This window comes from Orycteropus afer, unplaced genomic scaffold (assembly GCF_000298275.1).
Source record: "Orycteropus afer afer isolate SDZICR_OR568_19922 unplaced genomic scaffold, OryAfe1.0 scaffold00090, whole genome shotgun sequence".
Taxonomy (NCBI): Eukaryota; Metazoa; Chordata; class Mammalia; order Tubulidentata; family Orycteropodidae; genus Orycteropus; species Orycteropus afer.
The window spans coordinates 7,740,640-7,759,807 of NW_006921677.1; the positions used below are offsets into that span (position 1 = coordinate 7,740,640).

Genomic DNA, 19,168 nt, shown 5'->3' on the forward strand with positions numbered 1-19,168 from the left:
TACTTCCGTAGTGATACTGCCTCGGAAACCCAAGGAGGGGTCGCTATGAGTCGGGGCCGACTCGGCGGCACATAACAACAACAACAACAATAATTGGTTATAACAAAAACATTTTTCATAAGCCCAGTTTACATATGTCAGTATTCCTACAAAGCTAAAACACTATGGGAATTCACTTTTTGAACTTTCAAATGTGCTCTGGTCAGAGCTGTCATTATTACCCACTTCCAGTGGCACTTAGAATCATGTGAATTCCTCTGAATGCGCTCCTAGCAGGCACTGTTGTTTTCATTGCTGCTGTTGTTTTTATAGTTGACTGTGTTGAATTTTCTGGTGTTTTAACTACAATATTGTGGTAAGTAGTATTTGTGAACCTTTATCAACTTTTTTTGAGAGTGAAGTAGTAATTAAAGGAAAAGGAGAAAAATCAAAAAAGTTTTCCGCTTAGTTTGTTGTAACTAATCATGTAATTCAATGTAGAAAGATTTTACAAAGGAAGTTTGTTGTTAGTATTCATATAATCTTAAGAAAGATTACATTTAAGAGATTTACAACTATATCACATATTCTATTATTAAAATTGCTAATGAATATTACTAAGGATTCGGTAACGTCTGGTAGAGGAAGATGTTCATAGTAGGGGGAGAGGCTGACACCGTGAGTTATCGCACTGGGTGACATCAACCCTAGCATCACCATTGCTTCAGAGGTTGGGGTTGATAAGATCCATATATTATCTTCCATAATACAGACTTCTAGTTCACTGAAAGCGTTCTCACACGTCTCCCTAGCAGTCCATATTTCTTCAGCAACCTTCTACATTCCTTAGGGGAAATTTCCTTTTTCTTATTCCTGTTACCCCAACCCCCTCTCAAGGAGCAACGGCTTAAATCAGAAAGCTACCTCCCACCCTTCATTCAAATCTTCTTCCTTTTTCTGGAAACCCGCTCTAAAAAGGGCTAGGAATCAAGTTTCTTCTTAGACCAAAATGAAAGTAAACACTTCCTTTTCAGAATACAGTATTTTATTTAAACAAACTACAATAGTAAGTAATCATAATAGATCCCCTTCCCTCACAAAGAAAGCTAAGCCCATCTGCTTTGGTCCTAGGGAATTCGGCGACGGGATGAAGATTGCGAGCAACTGCCAAATTTCCAAAAGCACCTTCTCAAGTGAGCGTCCAGTGAAACTTGAATTTGCAAGCCGCGGGGTAAGCGTGGTCGCAGGAGGCGGATACGCCTAGTGGGCGGTTGGACGCAGGCGGGGATTGGTCGCCCGAGCGCCTAGGCTCCACGGCGCATGCGCTGTCATTCGCTCGCAACGCCCATTCCCGGCTACCCACCGCCCTATCGCCGTGGCTGCGCCCTGAAGACTGGTCTGGCGGTAGCCCGCGAGCCGGTAAGCGAATAGCTGGGCGGCCAGACTGTTAGCCTGGTCTCCTCCTTCCCGAGAAGGAAGGAGTGGGCGAGTTTCTCGGTCTCGAAAACCCCAGCTTTGCTGCCGGCCCTGGCAGGCGAGGAAAAAGTTAAGGAGTCGCGGGACGCTTTACCGGTGCCGCTGCCTCCATGGCTGCCATGATGGATCGGAAGTGAGCCTTAGGGCGACGGCTGCCGGCGCCGGCGCTTCGAGTGTCCGCTTCCCGGCTGCCCTCGCCCTGGGAGGAACTGCTCGGAGCACTGCTGAATCCCACTGCTCTCACGACCCCTGCTTGCTGACGCTTCCAGCCCAGACTCTTAGATTGTGCACGGTTCCTTCAAGACTGAGCGGCGGGGAGTGGCTCCCGGCCTCTGGCCCCAGCAGCGAGGAAGATGGCGGACCCGGCCGAATGCAACATCAAAGTGATGTGTCGCTTCAGACCTCTCAATGAGTCTGAGGTGAACCGCGGCGATAAGTACATAGCCAAGTTTCAGGGAGAGGAAACAGTCATGATCGCGGTGAGTGATTCCCCCACCCTTATCCCTGTCCGCTTCTCTGGGCCTCAGCGGGCCCAGAGTTCTGGGAAGTGGCAGAGTGAGAAGTTGAGAGGGAACTGTAGTGTCCCCAACCCTTGCGGGCGGGGTTTGCCGGTTCAGATAACCCTCAAGGGTTTTCCTGGATGGCTCCCACCCGGATCTAAGACGTCTGGAGACGGGAGGTGCCTTGTCTCAGCTTGGGACACTCCCCCACCTGGGGCGGTGGAAGAACCGTCCTGGGAGCAAATTTTGTGCATATCTGCGTTTGTTGATGTGTGTGCGCAGTTAACTGTTGCTGATGCCGTTTGTCTTTTGGACAGCGTCCAAATTTACCATTCATAAAATATATAAAGTTAATTTATAAGCTCACCTAGAAACTATGAGATCGGCCCTGCAGTACTTTAAATAGTACAGATTCTAGTCTTACAGAAACTTATAACTAGATGTTGAACCATATTGTTTCTCCTGCGGGAGGAGAATAACGAGTTACACTTACACGTGTACCGTAGATGTCACCCACCCACCTTTGGAGTGATGAATGACTTCATGTGAATAATTACAATTGGCGAATGGAGGACAGTAAAAAAGAACAGTGAGTTTTCTTTTGAAATCGGACTGATAGATTTTGTTTAATATTATTTTATCTGATCTGTCAGATCCAGATTGGGCCAAGGCCAAATAAGTGCCCAGAAAGATCCAGAATCTCACCCTTAATGGATTTTACGGAGGAATCTTCTAGGACAGTGTTAATTTTTTTGTGTATAAGAAAAAATGTATTTTAGATATGTACTTACACAATTAAGATCTAACTTGAAGAAAAAATGATTTTGTTGATGCCAAGGATAATGAGATACTGTCCTTTTGTAAGATAAAGCATAATTAGAGTTGGCTGATCATTGTCAGGGAGACCAGAATGTGAAGTTGATTTGTTGATGTTTTATCTCTGGTGTTGAAAGCTCTAAAAATGGCATTCCCAGTTCAAGAAGATTAAAAATGGGTAGTAACGTTGTGTACAAAACAGTGAACTATAGTTGAAAATTAAATTCACCTCTCTTGGTAATTTATTTCTTTTGCCATGTGGCAGAACTAACATTAGTTTCAGCATTGCATTTCAGTGCAAATATTTACTATGTTCATTTGCTGTATTGTTTGGGTGATTTACTTTAGAAGTAGGGCAAAGACATCATAAGAGATGGGACATGCATGATGGAAAGCATTGAAATGTAAGACAGGACTAAAGTTCTTTAGGGCTTTATGTAAAGGTTTCCAAATGACTGCCGTAGCTCCACGTCACGCTTGGTAGGCTTTTGGCAGACAAATCATTGGGTTGCTAACTGCAGCAACTACTGTGTGAAAATGGTAAGGCTGATTATTTGTTAACAAGTCCACAAGAAAAACTTTTGCTGTAAGTGACATCATACGGAGACCAAATAGTCATCCTTTTCCTTTAGGATGGTATGTTTTACATAAAATCAGAGGATCCTTGGGTTATTAGGTAGCAAACATGAGGCTGCTCATTTCTCACAGTTTTTGTGATTACTCACCTTCAACAGTAGTTGACACATCAAAGTTATTTTCCTCACACTTGGCTTATTGCTCCAGATGTCATTTGTATTTATGAAACCCTATAAGTATTGCTAAGATTCTATTAAAATGCTAACATTTAGCATTCCTAAAATGTATTAAGATTAGGTTAGAAGTCAGCCTTCTGATGTGGCCCAAATATGACATTAATATGGGGAAAGAGCTAAAAGAAAACAAGTAGTTGCCATGGGAAGTATACATTTATTCTAGGTTCTTTCCTTTGGAAAGAGTTATTATTTGTTCTTTGTTTCAGATTTTCCTTAATAATATAAAGACATTTAAATGACGATGTTAGAAATAATAGATAGGTAATTGAGTTGTGAATCAGTAATGAATGGTAAACTGGTAAGTGTTTTAGTCTGATACATGTATATGCAAAAATATATTACAACTGAGTAGCTTTAAAAAATGTAAGGCAACATGTTCAGTTCATTATTTTTAGGACCTAATTTTTTGTGAATAGTAAGTACATTATTTACTCCAAGGTCTCATATTTTTGTGCAGTTTTTAAATAGGTAATTTTGCATTGTGAAAGAAGGTTGGGATGGAAATGGGAATCCCAGGGAAGATACATTGAGGAGATTTTAAGTAATGTCAGGAAACAAAATGTGTATAAATTGTTGAATGGAAAACTAATTTGCTCCGTAATCTTTCACCCAAACTACATTAAATAAATAAAAGGAGATTGGGAATTTATAAAGGCCACTTGGGGAAGTAGAATTAGAAAATCACTAGGAGGTAAAATCATCACTTGGGAATAGTGAGTCCAATCCTAATTCAAAATAATGTTTAGGAGGGAGTTGCTGCAGTGCAGCATATACAACTGAATTGTTTTCAAAGAGTGCCAGTTTTCTTGTAAGTTCAATTTCCAATACTGTCATTAAAAAATATTTGCTATTGTTCATGTAATCAGTGATTTTAATGTAATTAATCCCATTGCAAGCACATCTTGTAATTTTGTATTGTTCCTCTGTGTATTCTGCAGCCTTTTACACAGATTTATTTGTAATTAAGTGCTTGGTGAAGTGCTGTAAATATCACATATTAATGAAATAAGTTATTTTATAAAAACCTTTAAATGATATACATAGAATCTGTTTTCTTTAAAAGGAATTTGGAGTTTGGTCAGTTTTAGGAAAATAGGTAACAAATGACAGGATTTTTTTAATTTTTATTTAGCAGAAGTTTTAGAAATAACTTTTTATGCACAAAAGAAAAGGAGAACAAGAGAAACCCATTATGTAGTTCCAGTGAGCCTGCTGAAAATGAGGAAAATTCAGTAGAAAAAATGACTTTTTCTGTGTTTCTGCATTATAAAGGTGGAACATGCTCATCTACATCATTAAGTATCTGTGTTAATCAGCATTGATTGTATGGCATACTATAAAGGTTGCCAGAACCAAAAACAGACTATTGTAGTTTTTTAAAATTAGAGGAGAATTAAACTAATTCGATCATCTTGGTCGTTTTCTTGCCTAAAGCAAAACACTGTTCTCCTTTTGCAGTGAATGATGGTTTTAGTGTTTGAGCCTGCTTAATACCAAGAGTGAAGATTGAACGAGGAGAGGGCGCCTCTGTCACATACCATTTACTGGAATGGTACCCTACAATCAGTGTTTAACTAAGGAAAATCTAATATGGTATAATCCCATGTAATGTGAAAAGGTCACACTGTGCAAAATTCCAGAGGAAGGCATATCCCTGCCAGAAGGGTGTCCTTCATAACCTTATTTGGTGTTCAGCTTTGCCTGTGCAGACTTAAACAGGAATAACTTCATTTAAGAAACCTAAGGTATGGTTGCAGTTCAGAAAATAAAGTTACTCCTATTTGCTTTTGTCCCTTGATGCCTAAATCAGGTATGAATCCATCTTGTGACTTAGAGTTTGTAAAATTGGGACCTGAAACTTTAAGTATCACACATACATAGAGTATCACACACACATACATTGCATAATATACATTTCTAAACTAAGAACCAGGTTTTTATTTCTTCTGCCTTTTAAATAACAGGTGTTTTCAATGAAAGTTTACACAGCAAATTGTTACCATTTAACAAGTACATGCAAATTGTTTGGGAGCTCTGGTAGCATAGTGCCTAAGGCACTTGACTGCTAAACAGAAGGCTTGTGGTTCAAACCCACTAGCCATTCCTCGGAAGGAAGGTGGGGCAATTTACTTCCGTAGTGATACTGCCTTCGCAACCCAAGGAGGGGTCAGCAACCCAAGGAGGGGTCGCTATGAGTCGGGTCGGACTCTCGGACTCAACGGCACATAACAGCAACAGCAGCATACAAATTGTTCAGACGTATTGATTACGTTTTTCACAATGTGGCAACATTCTCATTTGCTCTATTCTGGGTGTTTTACTTCCAGTAATCTGGTTTTCTTATCCTCTTACCTTTTCTTTTTTAATTATTTATTTTTAACTTTTTATTGTGATTTGGATAAAGGTTTACAGAGTAAATTGGTTTTCCGTTCTACAGTTCATACATTTTATTTTCTTAAATTGATAATGTTGTGTTGTTGTTGTTGTTATGTGCCGTCAAGTCGGCCCCGACTCATAGCGACCCCTCCTTGGGTTTCCGAGGCAGTATCACTACGGAAGTAGGATTGCCCAGCCTTCCTTCCGAGGAGTGGCTGGTGGGTTTGAACCGCCAGCCTTCTGGTTAGCAGTCAAGTGCTTTAGCCACTATGCTACCAGAGCTCCCTAAATTGATTATAGTCCCCACAATCTAAAGGCACTCTTCTCACTTTCCTCCCTGTAGTTACCATTTTCCTTTGTCCTTTTTTCCTATCCATTTCTGCCTTCTGAGTTTTATACCTGGACAATTGCTGCCCTTTTGATCTCGTCTGTTTGGTTGGTCTAATATCCTGGTGGTATCTTTTCATTTTGCTTTAGAGTAATTGTTGAACATTTGGTCTCATAGATTTAAAAAAAAAAAAAAAATTATTTTGGTGCTGCTGTTGAGAATATACCCAGTAAAACACAACAGTGCAACAGTTTCTACATGTATCATTTTTCTAGTTGTGCAGCCATTCTTACCTTTTCTGATTTGTTCATCCTATATTAATACAAATTCACTGCCTCCTTAAGCTTATCTAATATTTCAAGTTGCTGTTATCATGATCCAGTATAGATAGTAATCTGAAGAGCATAATGCTCAAGACATTTTTACTAGTTGAGCTAAACTATAGTTTTAAGAAGACTTGGAATAGTTTTGGATTAAGGTTTAAAGATTATCTCAGGGCAGTAGTTTCAGAGGTTCATCTAAATTTCATGCTTCCAAGAAGTCTAGAGTTTATGCGTTTTTCCCCCTTTTGATCACGATTCTGCTATGGAATTCTTGATCCAAATGTTCTGTAATGATCGCTATGCACTATCCATTTCTTTCTGGTCTTGGGACAAAGGAGGCAGTTAGTTGTTCATGGAGGCAGTTAAGAGCCAGGTTTTTAATATGGTGTCCAGATATTTAGTTTTCATTTGTTCATTTGAAAGATTATTAGTTAAGAAAGTATGCTTTTATTATAAAAGCAAAAAAAATAATAATAATTTTTATGTTTCACAGATCAGGAAGCCAAGGCAGTCAGTAACTTTATGGCTAGATCTCCACTCAAAACTTTTGCCTTATTTAATAAGATTATAATTTGGTTTTGGAACTAAATCTAAGACTATTTTGTCAACTTAATGCTAAGCACTTAAATTAATTTTTTATTTAACAATGAGACACTTCTGGGGGAAATAAATAAATAATAGTAAGTCCCAGCTCCTTAACTGCTTTTATTTTTTATTTTTTTATTTTTTATTGTGATTTGGGGATTCTTAATTGGTTTTATAGGAGCTCTGGTAGCATAGTGCCTAAGGCATTTGACTGCTAACCAGAAGGCTGGCTATTCAAACCCACCAGCCACTCCTCGGAAGGAAGATGGGACAATCTACTTCCATAGTGATACTGCCTCGGAAACCCAAGGAGGGGTTTCTATGAGTTGGGTCTGACTCGACGGCACATAACAACAACAACAATTGGTTTTATATTTGACTATTACCTTTCAATATTTGTCCACAAATATTCTCATTTTAATAAGGTTGAAGTGGTAATTTGCATATCTGTTATTGGTGATGCTAGTTAACAGCTGCATAAAATACTTTTAAGACAGGCTTGACTGTTACCAATTATTTTTGGCAGCTCTTTCCAAATGGTTTTGGGGCAGTATTTTGTTGATGTGACAATTGAAATATTACTTGAAGCGCAATAGTGGTACTTCTTTCTACCTTTACGTGTTAATTTAGTAAGATTTTACTGTTTGACTTATTTTAAAAGGGTGTAGTTGACGTCATACTTTGGCCTGTTTTTTAGTGATTAACTTGTTTCTTACAAGCAAGATTAGATTTAATTCATGTTTAATTTTTTGCTTTCACTTCAGTTTTTACACACTTATCATTAAATATTTATTTTGGTTGGATTCCTCCCCTTTTGAATTTTTACCAGGTTGTGAATTCTTTAGGGCCACAGGCTATCTCCGTTTCAATTAAGTTAGTATTACTTAGTATACAAGACTCAACTCAGCTTTAACCTCTTTTCTTTGAACCCTACAATCTGTACTAAATATCATTTCTAAAATTGTGTTACACCTGTTATTTTTTTCTATTCCTAGCACAATATCTAATATCTTTTAAGTGCTAAATAAATGTTCACTGGATAAATGAAGAGGGAAAATTATTTTCCGTTTCCATAGAAAAATATAGCAAAATAATAGAATGGTTTATCTCTGAGTAATGATGGTTATTTTGATTGCTTTTTTACTTGTTTTCAAAATTGATTACCATTGATGAATAGAAGTGAATTTGCTCTGTAAACTTTCACCCAAGTCACAGTAAAAAGTTTTTTTTAAAAAAATAAAATTAGTTGCCATGAATATATCTCATACAATCATTAAGATGATAGTCTTTTTTTTTTAAGCCATACCTAAAGAATTGGAGTTATTGTCTAAGTAGTATCTTAGCAAAAGAGCATTTTTTTGTATGTCATAGCTAAAGAATAATCAGGCATGGAGGCTATTTTTAATTGATTGACGCCCAAATGAGGTCATCTTAATATATCCGTCAGGAGTGCTTTCAACTGTAGAAGGAAAACAAACAACTAATAGCAGCTTAAAGAATAAAGAAGTTATTTTTCTCACATACCAAAAAGTCTGAGATAGGCCCTTCCTGCTACCACTCACTTCAAGGGTCCTGACTCTTAAATCTTGTCATCTGTGGTTGTTGACTGACTTTTCATCATCATATTTATCATGCTTGCAAGATGGATGCTGCAGGTCTAGGCATTCATTCCAGGAAGGAGGTGGGGCAGCTTCAGCTGAGAAGATTCCTATTAGGAAAACACAACCCTTTGCAGAGACTTCGCAGCAGATCCGGAACTAGGTCTTGTGGCCACTAGTTGCAAGGATATATGGAAGTGAGTGTTTGGCTTTCCAGTCTAACTAATGGGAGGTAGCAAGGGAAAAGGAGTTGAGAATGGCTTTTGATAGCCTCTTTTTTAGGGAGTATCTGGTTCATTGTTAACTCCAAGCTTTGGAGAGGGGAATTATATGGTATAGTTTCTAAATTAAGAGATCTTTTTCAGCTAAAAAGCTAAGAAGTACCATATTCTATAAGAATTTTATTCTAGGATTGTGATGGTTTTGTTTTTTAGGACCCAGCATCCTTCCTTTCCTTTAGAAGAGACTAGAGAGCAAGAAGACACTTATTTACAAAATCCAGAAGCCTTTTGTGCCTCTGTAATTTGTTGTACCTAAGTCGCTGAGCATTTTTTAAGAAAATCATACAACTCAGAAGATAAAGACACTTAGAAGTCTCAACTGGACTCTCAAAACTACCTCTCAGACTACCTCTTTTTTATTATCAGGTTCTCATTTTTTGAAATGCCTGTTTTCATGCCCTCTCTACTTTGTTGAAAACGCTGAAACATTCTGTAATGTTTTTACTACATAGATAACCTTTCCTATTATTTCATAGAGAAAATCGAAGCCCTAATAATAGAATTTCCACTTCTGAATCGTCGAGAGTCCTTATGTGGCACAAATGGTTAAATGCTCAACTACTAGCTGACAGGTTGGTGATTTTAACCCACCCACCCAGAGGCACCAGGAAAGGTAGGCCTGGAGATCTGCTTCCAAAAGGTCACAGCATTGAAAACCCTATGGAGCAGTTCTATTCTGCACACAAGGGGTCGCCATAAGTTGGCATCAACTTGGTGGCAACTAACTGCAGCTCAAATCAGACAAGTGGAGATCTAGCCATAAAGTTACTAATAAGTTATTCTTTTCTTGTTTGAATGGAGAAAGTATTGGTTGTGGTTAATGCCAGGTGGACTTGAACTTTCAACCTGTGGGTTAACAGCCTAGTGTTAACTCTTTGTACCACCCAGGGACTCCAGCAGTGAACTTGTTGTTACGTGCCGTGGAGTCGGACCCAACTCATAGTGACCCCTCCTTGGGTTTCCGAGGTGGTATCACTATGGAAGTAGATTGCTCAACCTGCCTTCCGAGGAATGGCTGGTAGATTTGAATCGCCAGCCTTCTGGTTAACAGTCAAGTGCCTTAGGCACTACGCTAGTACTACTTATACTTCAGTCCTCACATAACATACCCTCCTCAAGAGTGTTTCTGGATATTCTTCTGTCCTACCTTACTATTATTATATTTTGCTACGTGGATCAGCGTTCTAGTTACTTGTCTGTCTGTCCTACTATTACTTAAGCTCCACTAAAGCAGAGAGTAAGTCTTACTCACCATTTGTAAATGCTACATAACAGGCACTCAATAAATATTTGTTGAATAACTGAATGATTGCTGTGAATACTGTCATTAATGGCTTTTATACCTTGCAGATTTCCAGTTTTCTTGTCTCTAAAAAGATAGTGGTGTTTAAAATGCAATTTCAGTACCTGCAGAGTAGATGTATAGTACACAGAAATTCACTCAGCAATATTGAGTGTCTAACATAGCGCTAATTACTGTGTTAATCTCTTGGAATACATAAAAGACCAAAACAGACATTTTCGTTATCATAAAGCTTGTTTTATAGTGGATTTGTACTTCTTGTTGTTGTTTGCCGTTGAGTCGGCCCCGACTCATAGTGACCCCTCCTTGGGTTTCCGAGGCAGTATCATCACTACGGAAGTAGGATTGCCCAACCTTCCATCCGAGGAGTGGCTGGTGGGTTTGAACCGCCAGCCTTCTGGTTAGCAGTCAAGTGCTTTTAGCCACTATGCTACCAGAGCTCCCAAAGATTTGTACTTAGTGACCTCTAAGGTCTCTTCCAGGACCTGTGGTGACACAGTGGTTAAATCACCCAGCTGCTAACCTAAAGATCGATGGTTTTCTGAACCCACTAACTGTTCCATGGGAGAATGTAGCAGTCTGCTTCCATAAAAGGTTTCCAACCTTGGAAACCCTATGGATAGTTCTACCCTGTCTTACTGGGTTGCTATGAGTCAGCATTGACTCAGTGGCAGTGGATTAAGGTGTCTGTCACTCAGAGATTCAGCGACATGAAGTAATGAATAGTTGGCATCCTGTTGAAGGTTAAATGAATGATGAGATATTTAAAAGAACTTAGAAATGTCTGTTCACCTTTAATTTCCGGAGTTGAAACACTTATTTTTCTTGTTTTACAGTCCAAGCCTTACGCATTTGATCGAGTATTCCAGTCAAGTACATCTCAAGAGCAAGTGTATAATGACTGTGCAAAGAAGATTGTTAAAGGTAAATACATTTAACCTACTGAGTTATTCTAGCAATAAGTAAAATTTTGTTTATGATCTCCTAGTGATATATAATTAGAAGAGTTAATACTGTTGCATTATATGCTTCTTGGAAAATGGGTTTCTCTTATTCTCAGGAGATTTTCTGGGGTAGCAGTTCTAGAAATAAAACAACACGAGAATGAAAACAAAATGGCTAGATAAGCTTAGATGACTTTCTAAAAGAAGTAGAAATTGGCAGTCTTTACCATTTTTCCATTCCTTTCTTATTCTTTCCCTAAAGACTTATTTTACAGTTAGGGAATAAACTCCTGAGGAATTTAATAAGGGTTACCAAGGATGAGAAAAGCATGTGCATTCCAGCTACGGAAGTAGATCGCCTAACCTTCCTTCCGAGGAGTGGCTCATAGGTTTGAACCACCAGCTTTCTGGTTAGCAGTCAAGTGCCTTAGGCACTATGCTATCAGAGCTCCCACTATTACCCGATAGTAGGGTATTTTTCAATTTTGTATTTTCTAAAACTGTAGAACTTTAGACATATGAGGGGTGCTAAGTGAGTATCTGGACTTTCTGTTGCTGGAGCAATCCCTTTTTAAGGAATTTTACAGTTAAATACTTTATTATGTGATTTATCTTTTTTTTTTTTTGACAGCTCTATTGTTAAAAAGTATTTCTTAGATTGAGACAAAATCTGTTTTATGGCATTCGCTAGGGGAGAGGAGTTGAGTCAGTTAAAAAGCAGAGTGGTTGGGATTAGATATGAGTAGAGATACATTAACAAAGAAGGAGAGAAAGCAAGAGTTTTTGGGTACGAGTAAGCTTATAGGTACAGTGGGAGAAAGATATTAGATGTTCCTATTGTTAACTCTGTTTTGTCCATGGTATAAGGAAGCAAAGTCATAACAGAGAGTTAGGATGAGGGAGGAGGTTCAAGGAAAAAAACGAAGAACAAACCCACTGCTATAATCGTTTCTGACTCAAAGCGACCCCCATTGGGTTTCTGACGTGGTAAATCTTTTTGGAAGTCGATGCCCCATCTTCCTTCTGCAGAATGGCTGATGGGTTTGAATTACCAGCTTCTGGTTAGCAGTTAAATGCCTTGAGCACTGTGCCACCAGAGCTCCTCATTTAAGGAAAAGGTGGTAGAATTAGTCAATTACAGATCTCAGTGGGGTCAAAATTTGTTGGAATCAAGGTACTGGAAGAAATAATAGGAGGTAGGTACTTGAAATTGAGATATGGAGGTAATTTGGTTAATAATGAAAAGATCTAAGGTATGACCATGGAATTGATGTCTAAGGGAGTGACAGACAAGGTCATGGAGAAAATGCAGTCAAGTATCTGAGAGGCCAGAGGTTTATAGTAGACTCATCTGCTTCGTGGACATTTAAATCAGACTTGTAACAGGAAATGACACTGGCAAGAGAGAGTGAACTGGATACTAAAATCCTCATAAATTTAGGGGGTATTAGCTTGTGATTCTATGAATGACTACAACAAAGAAGAGCAGGCAGTATTGTCTCATGTTGTAGCTTCAGATCATTCCTTTGATTGTGACATACTTTTGTCGTTATTATAGCCTAAGATTACATTAGTTATTGATTTTACTATTTATATATATAAAACAAAACGTTTTCCATTTTCATTGCTTTTAAGTGTATAATTCAGTGACATTAATTACATTCATTATGTTGTGCAGTCATCACGACTATCTATTTCTATAAGCTTTTCATCACCCATACAGAAACTTAGTACTCCTTAAGCAATATCTTTCCATTTTTCCTTCCCATCAGTCTTTGGTAACCACTAATTAACTTTAGTCTCTATGCATTTTCTTTCAGATATCTTCTTTGCAGCTACTATGGAGGTTACATTTAACATCCTAAATTTATAATAACCTAGTTTAGATTGGGGAGCTCTGGTAGCGTAGTGCCTAAGGCACTTGACTGCTAATCAGAAGGCTGGCAGTTCAAACCCACCAGCCACTCCTCGGAAGGAAGATGGGGCAATCTACTTCCGTAATGATACTGCCTCAGAAACCCAAGGAGGGATCGCTATGAGTTGGGTCCAACTTGACGGCACAACAACAATATAATACAAATAGTTTTCTGGTGGCATAATGCCTAAGGCTTTTGACTGCTAACCAGAAGGCTGGCAGTTCAAACCCACCAGCTACTCCTCAGAAGAGAGATACTTCATTAGAAACTAAAGGAGGGGTTACTGTGAGTCGGAATTGACTCACTGGCAGTGAGTATGGTTGTTTTTCTCCCTCATAATGCAAATATTAGTCCCTTTGATGTTGTCCCAGAAGTTGGTGAGGAAGACAGACAAGTAAATTGACAGTCATAATGCACAGTGATAAGTGTTACGAGTAAATGCAGATGCTATATGAACACATAGGATGGGAATCATACTCAGATTTTTTGGGAGGTCAGGTTATGGAGGAAGAAATACAGCCTGGGCTAGTCTGTCTGTTTGTTTTTTTTTTTTTTTTTATTGTGATTTAGGTGAAAATGTACAGAGCAAATTCATCTTCCATGCAACAGTTCACATACACTTTGTCTCATGACATTGACCACAATTTACCCCAGTGCAACAGCTTCCCTCCCACTTCCTCCCCACAGTCACCTCTTCCTTGTATCCATCCCTCCATGTACTCCCACCCCTCGAGCTGTCTCCCCTTGCACAAATAGCCCTTCTTTCTCCCATGATTGATCTCTCCAAGGAGTGTATTTACCTCAGGTAAATATTCAGCTCATATGCCTGTCTTTTGTTTGGCTGGAAGCCACAAGTGTGGGCCCAATTCCAGACCTGAAGGGCAGCTAGGAGCCATGGTCTCAGGGGTTCTACTGGGCTCTATCAGACCAGCAAACCTGGTCCCCCCGCCAAATGATAATAAGTTTTGTTCCACATTGTTCTCCCTCTCTGTCCAAGATCCCCTACACAGATTCCCCTTCCAAGTGGTTGACAGTAGTAGCTGGGCACCATCTAGTTCTTCTGGTCTCATAGTCGTATAGGCTGTGGATCGCATTGTGTACAAGTTGATAGGACTAATTGTTTCCATAAATCTTTGGTTGTCTGCTTTCTTCATTGCTCTGGATGAGGAAAGACTTACCGTTGCATCTAGATGTCTGTTTACAAGCTTTTAAGATGCCAGTCCCTACTCGTCAAAGTAGGAGGTGGAACAATGCTTGGTGTAGTATGTTATGCCAATTGAGCTTGATGTCCCCTGCGACTGTGGTCCCAAACCCACCGGTTCAATGACTTGGTCACTGTGGGTAGCTGGCTGTGACCAAGAAGTGATTACAACCCTGTCAACCTGGGCTAGTCTTAAGCATAGACAGAAAGAAAGAAGGGGTGCTTTCTGGGCAGAGATGACTCACGTGGGCTAAGGCATGCCCATATGAGAACAGTGTATTGTATGTATGGGGAACAAACATTATGGTATGACTGTTAGGTTGAACCATATAAAATTGTAAAATTTGACTATTTTCACCAAAAAACAGCAATTTCATTTGACTCAGTGTAATAAAATATAGAATATGAGGGTAAGGATGGTGAGAGATAGAACTGAAGATGTAAACAAGAACCAGATCAAAAAGTACCTGATTTAATTCATTCAACTTTTCTTTATGTTTAAAAATTTTTATAGAATGTTTAGGGGATAAATCACTATAGAAAGCAAGTCAGGAGTGGATTTGAAATTCGAGGTGAAGTGATTATGCTCCTAATTGAAAAAAATGTTACTACTACAATAATACATGACCTACCCAGAAATCACCTATAGTCACTGTTGAATTCATTGCATCAGAGTAGAGCCTAGATCATAGTGAGTGCTCAGTAAATATTTGAATGTTGAATATTCCACAATCTTTGTTATTATTTAAAATTATACTTAAAGTTCTAAATAAAAGGTAAAAGTGTGTTACGTACATTTCTTGCTGTTGTTTGTTGTTAAGTGCCATCCAGTCAGCCCAACTCATAGCAACCTCTCCTTGGGTTTCCGAGGCAGTATCTAGGAGCCTTTATATACTATGAGAGTTTCACATTAACTATATTGTATCATAGAAGCTCTGGTGGCTCAGTTGTTAAAGCATTCAGCTGCTAACCAAAAGGTCAGCATTTTAAACTCAGCAGCCACTCCATGGGGAAAAAGATAAGGCATTCTACTTCTGTAAAGATTGATAGCCTTGGAAACCCTATGGGATATTTCTACTTTGTTCTGTAGGGTCACTGTATGTTGGGATTGACTTGATGGCAGAGGGTTTGGTTTTGGTTTTCAGTACTGTATCATTGATACATGTGCTCCCTATGTGATCTTGGGAAAGTCACTCATTTTATTATCTTCACGGAAGTAGATCGACCCATTTTCCTTCTGCGTAGTGACTTGTACCTTGAACCTCTGACCCTCGGATTAGCAGTCAAGTGCCTGTGCACTACGCCACCAGAGCTCCTTACTCTATTGATTAGTCTACCATATTTATTGAGTACTTACTATGTTAGTTGCTGTTATATCATTAATAGGCGTTTTATAGGTCTAACAAAAATTGGATTTTTATTTTTTTTTGTAAAAATATATGTAACAGAACATTTGCCATTTCAGCATTTTTTTCTTAGTAAAATTCAGTGACATTAATTGTGTTTATCATGTTGCACAGCTATCACCACTATCAAAAATTTGGATTTTATGCTTGAGTTTTATGTAAATGATTAAAAGATCTCAAGCAGTGGAGTAACATTGAGAAACATAAATACAAAACAGGTAATTGCAAGGGGTTTAGTGCCTTTTTTTTAAAATCAGGTGATTTATTCAGAATCGCTGACAGTGTTTCAGTCCCATTTGTTTTTGAGTGTTAATATCCCTTTTACAAAGTAAAAGCTATTTTGAATGAAGATTTCAAATGTTGGGGTCGTCGTAAAAATCTTCCCAGTGAAGTAAGTACTGTAAGTAAGTAAGTAAGCCCTTTCTTGTTAATGTTTATTTAGGAAATCTCTTACCTAGTTAGTTGTGCTCAGTGTTGGGATCATCCTTTTTCTTTTTTCTCTTCCTTTTCTAAAAAACAATCAATAAAAAACCAAGTATTTGCTTGCTTCCTGCTGTTCTTTCCATTCTCACCATCTTCTCTTTTTACTTTAGGCTCCCTCCAGAATGTAATTTCATAGGGCCTTTCTTGTCACGAAAAACAATAAACAAAATCCATAGACACTGGAAATCAAAAGATCCCCTAATTCCATAACACTTTCTTTTATTCTCTTACCAGTTGTACTTGAGGTACACAAAGGACTAGAATTTTATTTTAAGTCACATACAACTTTGGAATATAGATGTATACACTGACATAAGAGATACTTATCAGCAGTGTAGTTTAAAATTTGTTTCTGTTTACCACAGAAACTAATCTAGGCCTGAGATAAAGTAATTACTTAGATGAATCATCACTAAGAAAATTACTATTAAATGTATTCCTGTTTATTTCCTTTAATATCTTGTAAACCTTTTATGTATTAAACTTTGATAGAGTCTTTCATATAAATGTAAAGCAAATAAGAATCTTTCTCACTATCCTACAAAGATATATTTTTTGCAGGGGTGAGGAATAGGATTGTATGTGTATGAAATCTTTTAGGATGTTTTCTGTATTACTGAGGGCAGACATGCTATGTTTTTGTATAACATTCTGAAATATAAAATCTTTATTTTCTCATAGATGTGCTTGAGGGATACAATGGAACAATATTTGCATATGGACAGACGTCTTCTGGGAAGACACACACAATGGAGGTAAATTTATAATCTGTACCTAAATCTAGCTTATAGTAGAAACAGTCCATTCATTTCATTATTTGTGAAATTATTTTATATTTAAACACCTTCATTTGCTCTTGGTTACTTTCTTGATATGAACATCATTCTGGAATATAACCATTTCCTGGTTTGAATAGTGAGTCTGAGTAATCTCCTGCTGCTGTAACAGAAGTACCATAAGTATATGGCTTTAACAAATTTATTTTCAGGAGGCTAGAAGTCCAAATACAGGGTACTGCCTTTAGGATAATGCTGTCCCTCTGTTGGCACTGGAAGAAGGTCCTTGTCTCTTAACTTCTGCTTCTACGTGATCTTCATGTGGCATTAATCTTCCCCTGTGTCTGGAAGGTCTCAGCACGGGGACCCTGGGTCCAGAGGATGTACTTTGCTCTTGGCTCTTTTTTTTTGGTGGCAGTAGATCCCCCTGATATCTGCTTGCTTGTTTAATCTCTCCTTTTTCAAAAGAGATTGATTCAAGATACAAATCCTATAGATTGTATCCTGATTCATTAACATAGCTGCCTCTGATTCTGCTTCAATAACAACATAGAGAGGTTAGTATTTACATCATGTAAGATAAATTACATCAGATCACAAAATAGAGGATAGTTACATAGTACTGAGAATCATGGCCTAACCAATTTGACACATTTTGAGGAACACAGTTCAATTCATAACACTCTACACTTTGTCCTCCCAAAATTCATGTCCTTGTGACATGTAAAACACATCCCATCATATTGTCCCGTAAGTCTTAAAGCAATGCCAAATCCAGTATTTTCTGGGCCAAAATTATTCTTCATCTGTGAACCTGTAAAATCTAGAATGCAATTTATATGTTTCCAAAATATAGTGGTGGAAGAGGCACAAGGGAGACATTTCCATTACAAATAGGAGAAATAACAGGCACCAACCAAGTCTATAAACCTACTAGAACAATTTATATTACTCAAGGCTTGAAAATAATTCTCTGTTGTCTGAGACCATCTTGGACAGTGGCCCTACCTCCAGAGTCTGGGTGTTGGCCATGTTCTCTGGATTCTGGGTAGGGGCTCCTTGACTCTGTCTGGGCTTTGGCTCTACCTTTCAGGCCCACTGGGAAAACTGCTCTACTCCCTTTGCTTTGGGTTGCTCCATTCTCCTAGTCCAACTGCGTGGCAACCCTACCCCTTTTGCCCCAGCAGGTCCTGTTCTTCTGGCCATTGGGCATGGCAGCCCACTCCCTCAGCTTTGGGCAGTGGATCTGGTCCCATCCTCCTGGCACTCATGAATGGCAGCCCCATACATTTGAATCAATTTGGTAGAAGTCCAACTTTTTTAAACCAAGTCAACTGTGGCCTTACCCTTTGACACTGAGACAGCTCTGTTTCCATGTTCTTTGTTTCTTTGGTTTCTGGTTCCTTGGCCTCTTAGCTTCTTGGGTTGGCCCAGCCTCTGCTCTGCTTAGGCAAGTGTTCCAAAGTACTTTAGCTCTGCCAGTAAGTCCCCAGGGCATCCCACTCCACCAGCCTCAGCCCAAAGGCACTAAGCTCTCTAACTTTGTAGGTCAGTAAGCCTGCCTCTGTCAACAAGTGCTCCAAGATACTCTATTCCTCCAGGAAGCCTTCTACCTGAAGATAGTCAGCTCTTGCTCCATGGATTGGTTCCTACACCATCTCATGCTGGTCTCCTTGTTCTGCTGCTGTCATTTTTCTTCCATTGCTTCTCACCATATGCACCATCTCCAATGTTGATCACATCCTTTTGAGCCCTCACTAGAATTGCCTTTGATGTCCATAATTCCAACCAGTCTTTTCAAGGCAGTCTAGGCTTTTACTATTAACCAAAACCAAACCCACTGCCATCAAGTTGATTCTGACTCATAGTGACCCCCGTTGGGTTCCCAAGGCAGTAAATCTTTATAGAAGTAGATTGCCCAGTCTTGCTTCCGCAGAGTGGCTAATGGGTTTGAACCACCAACCTTCTGGTTAGCAGTCAGATGCCTCAGGCACAGATGCCTTGATTTTTTCTATTGTTGTTTGTTGTTGTTGTTAAGTGCCGTCGAGTCGTTTCCGACTCATAG

General features: G+C 38.9%; 1 protein-coding gene across 1 annotated transcript in view; it reads left to right on the top strand.

The window, feature by feature from the left end:
• The first annotated feature begins 1,808 nt into the window (after positions 1–1,808).
• KIF5B (kinesin family member 5B) overlaps positions 1,809–19,168 on the top strand; it is a 43,816-nt gene continuing 26,456 nt past the window's right edge. Inside the window, exons 1-3 of the mRNA XM_007942461.2 lie at positions 1,809–1,934; positions 11,214–11,301; positions 17,009–17,082. Of these exons, the coding sequence (XP_007940652.1) occupies positions 1,809–1,934; positions 11,214–11,301; positions 17,009–17,082 (288 nt within the window). The remainder of the gene's footprint in view (positions 1,935–11,213; positions 11,302–17,008; positions 17,083–19,168) is intronic.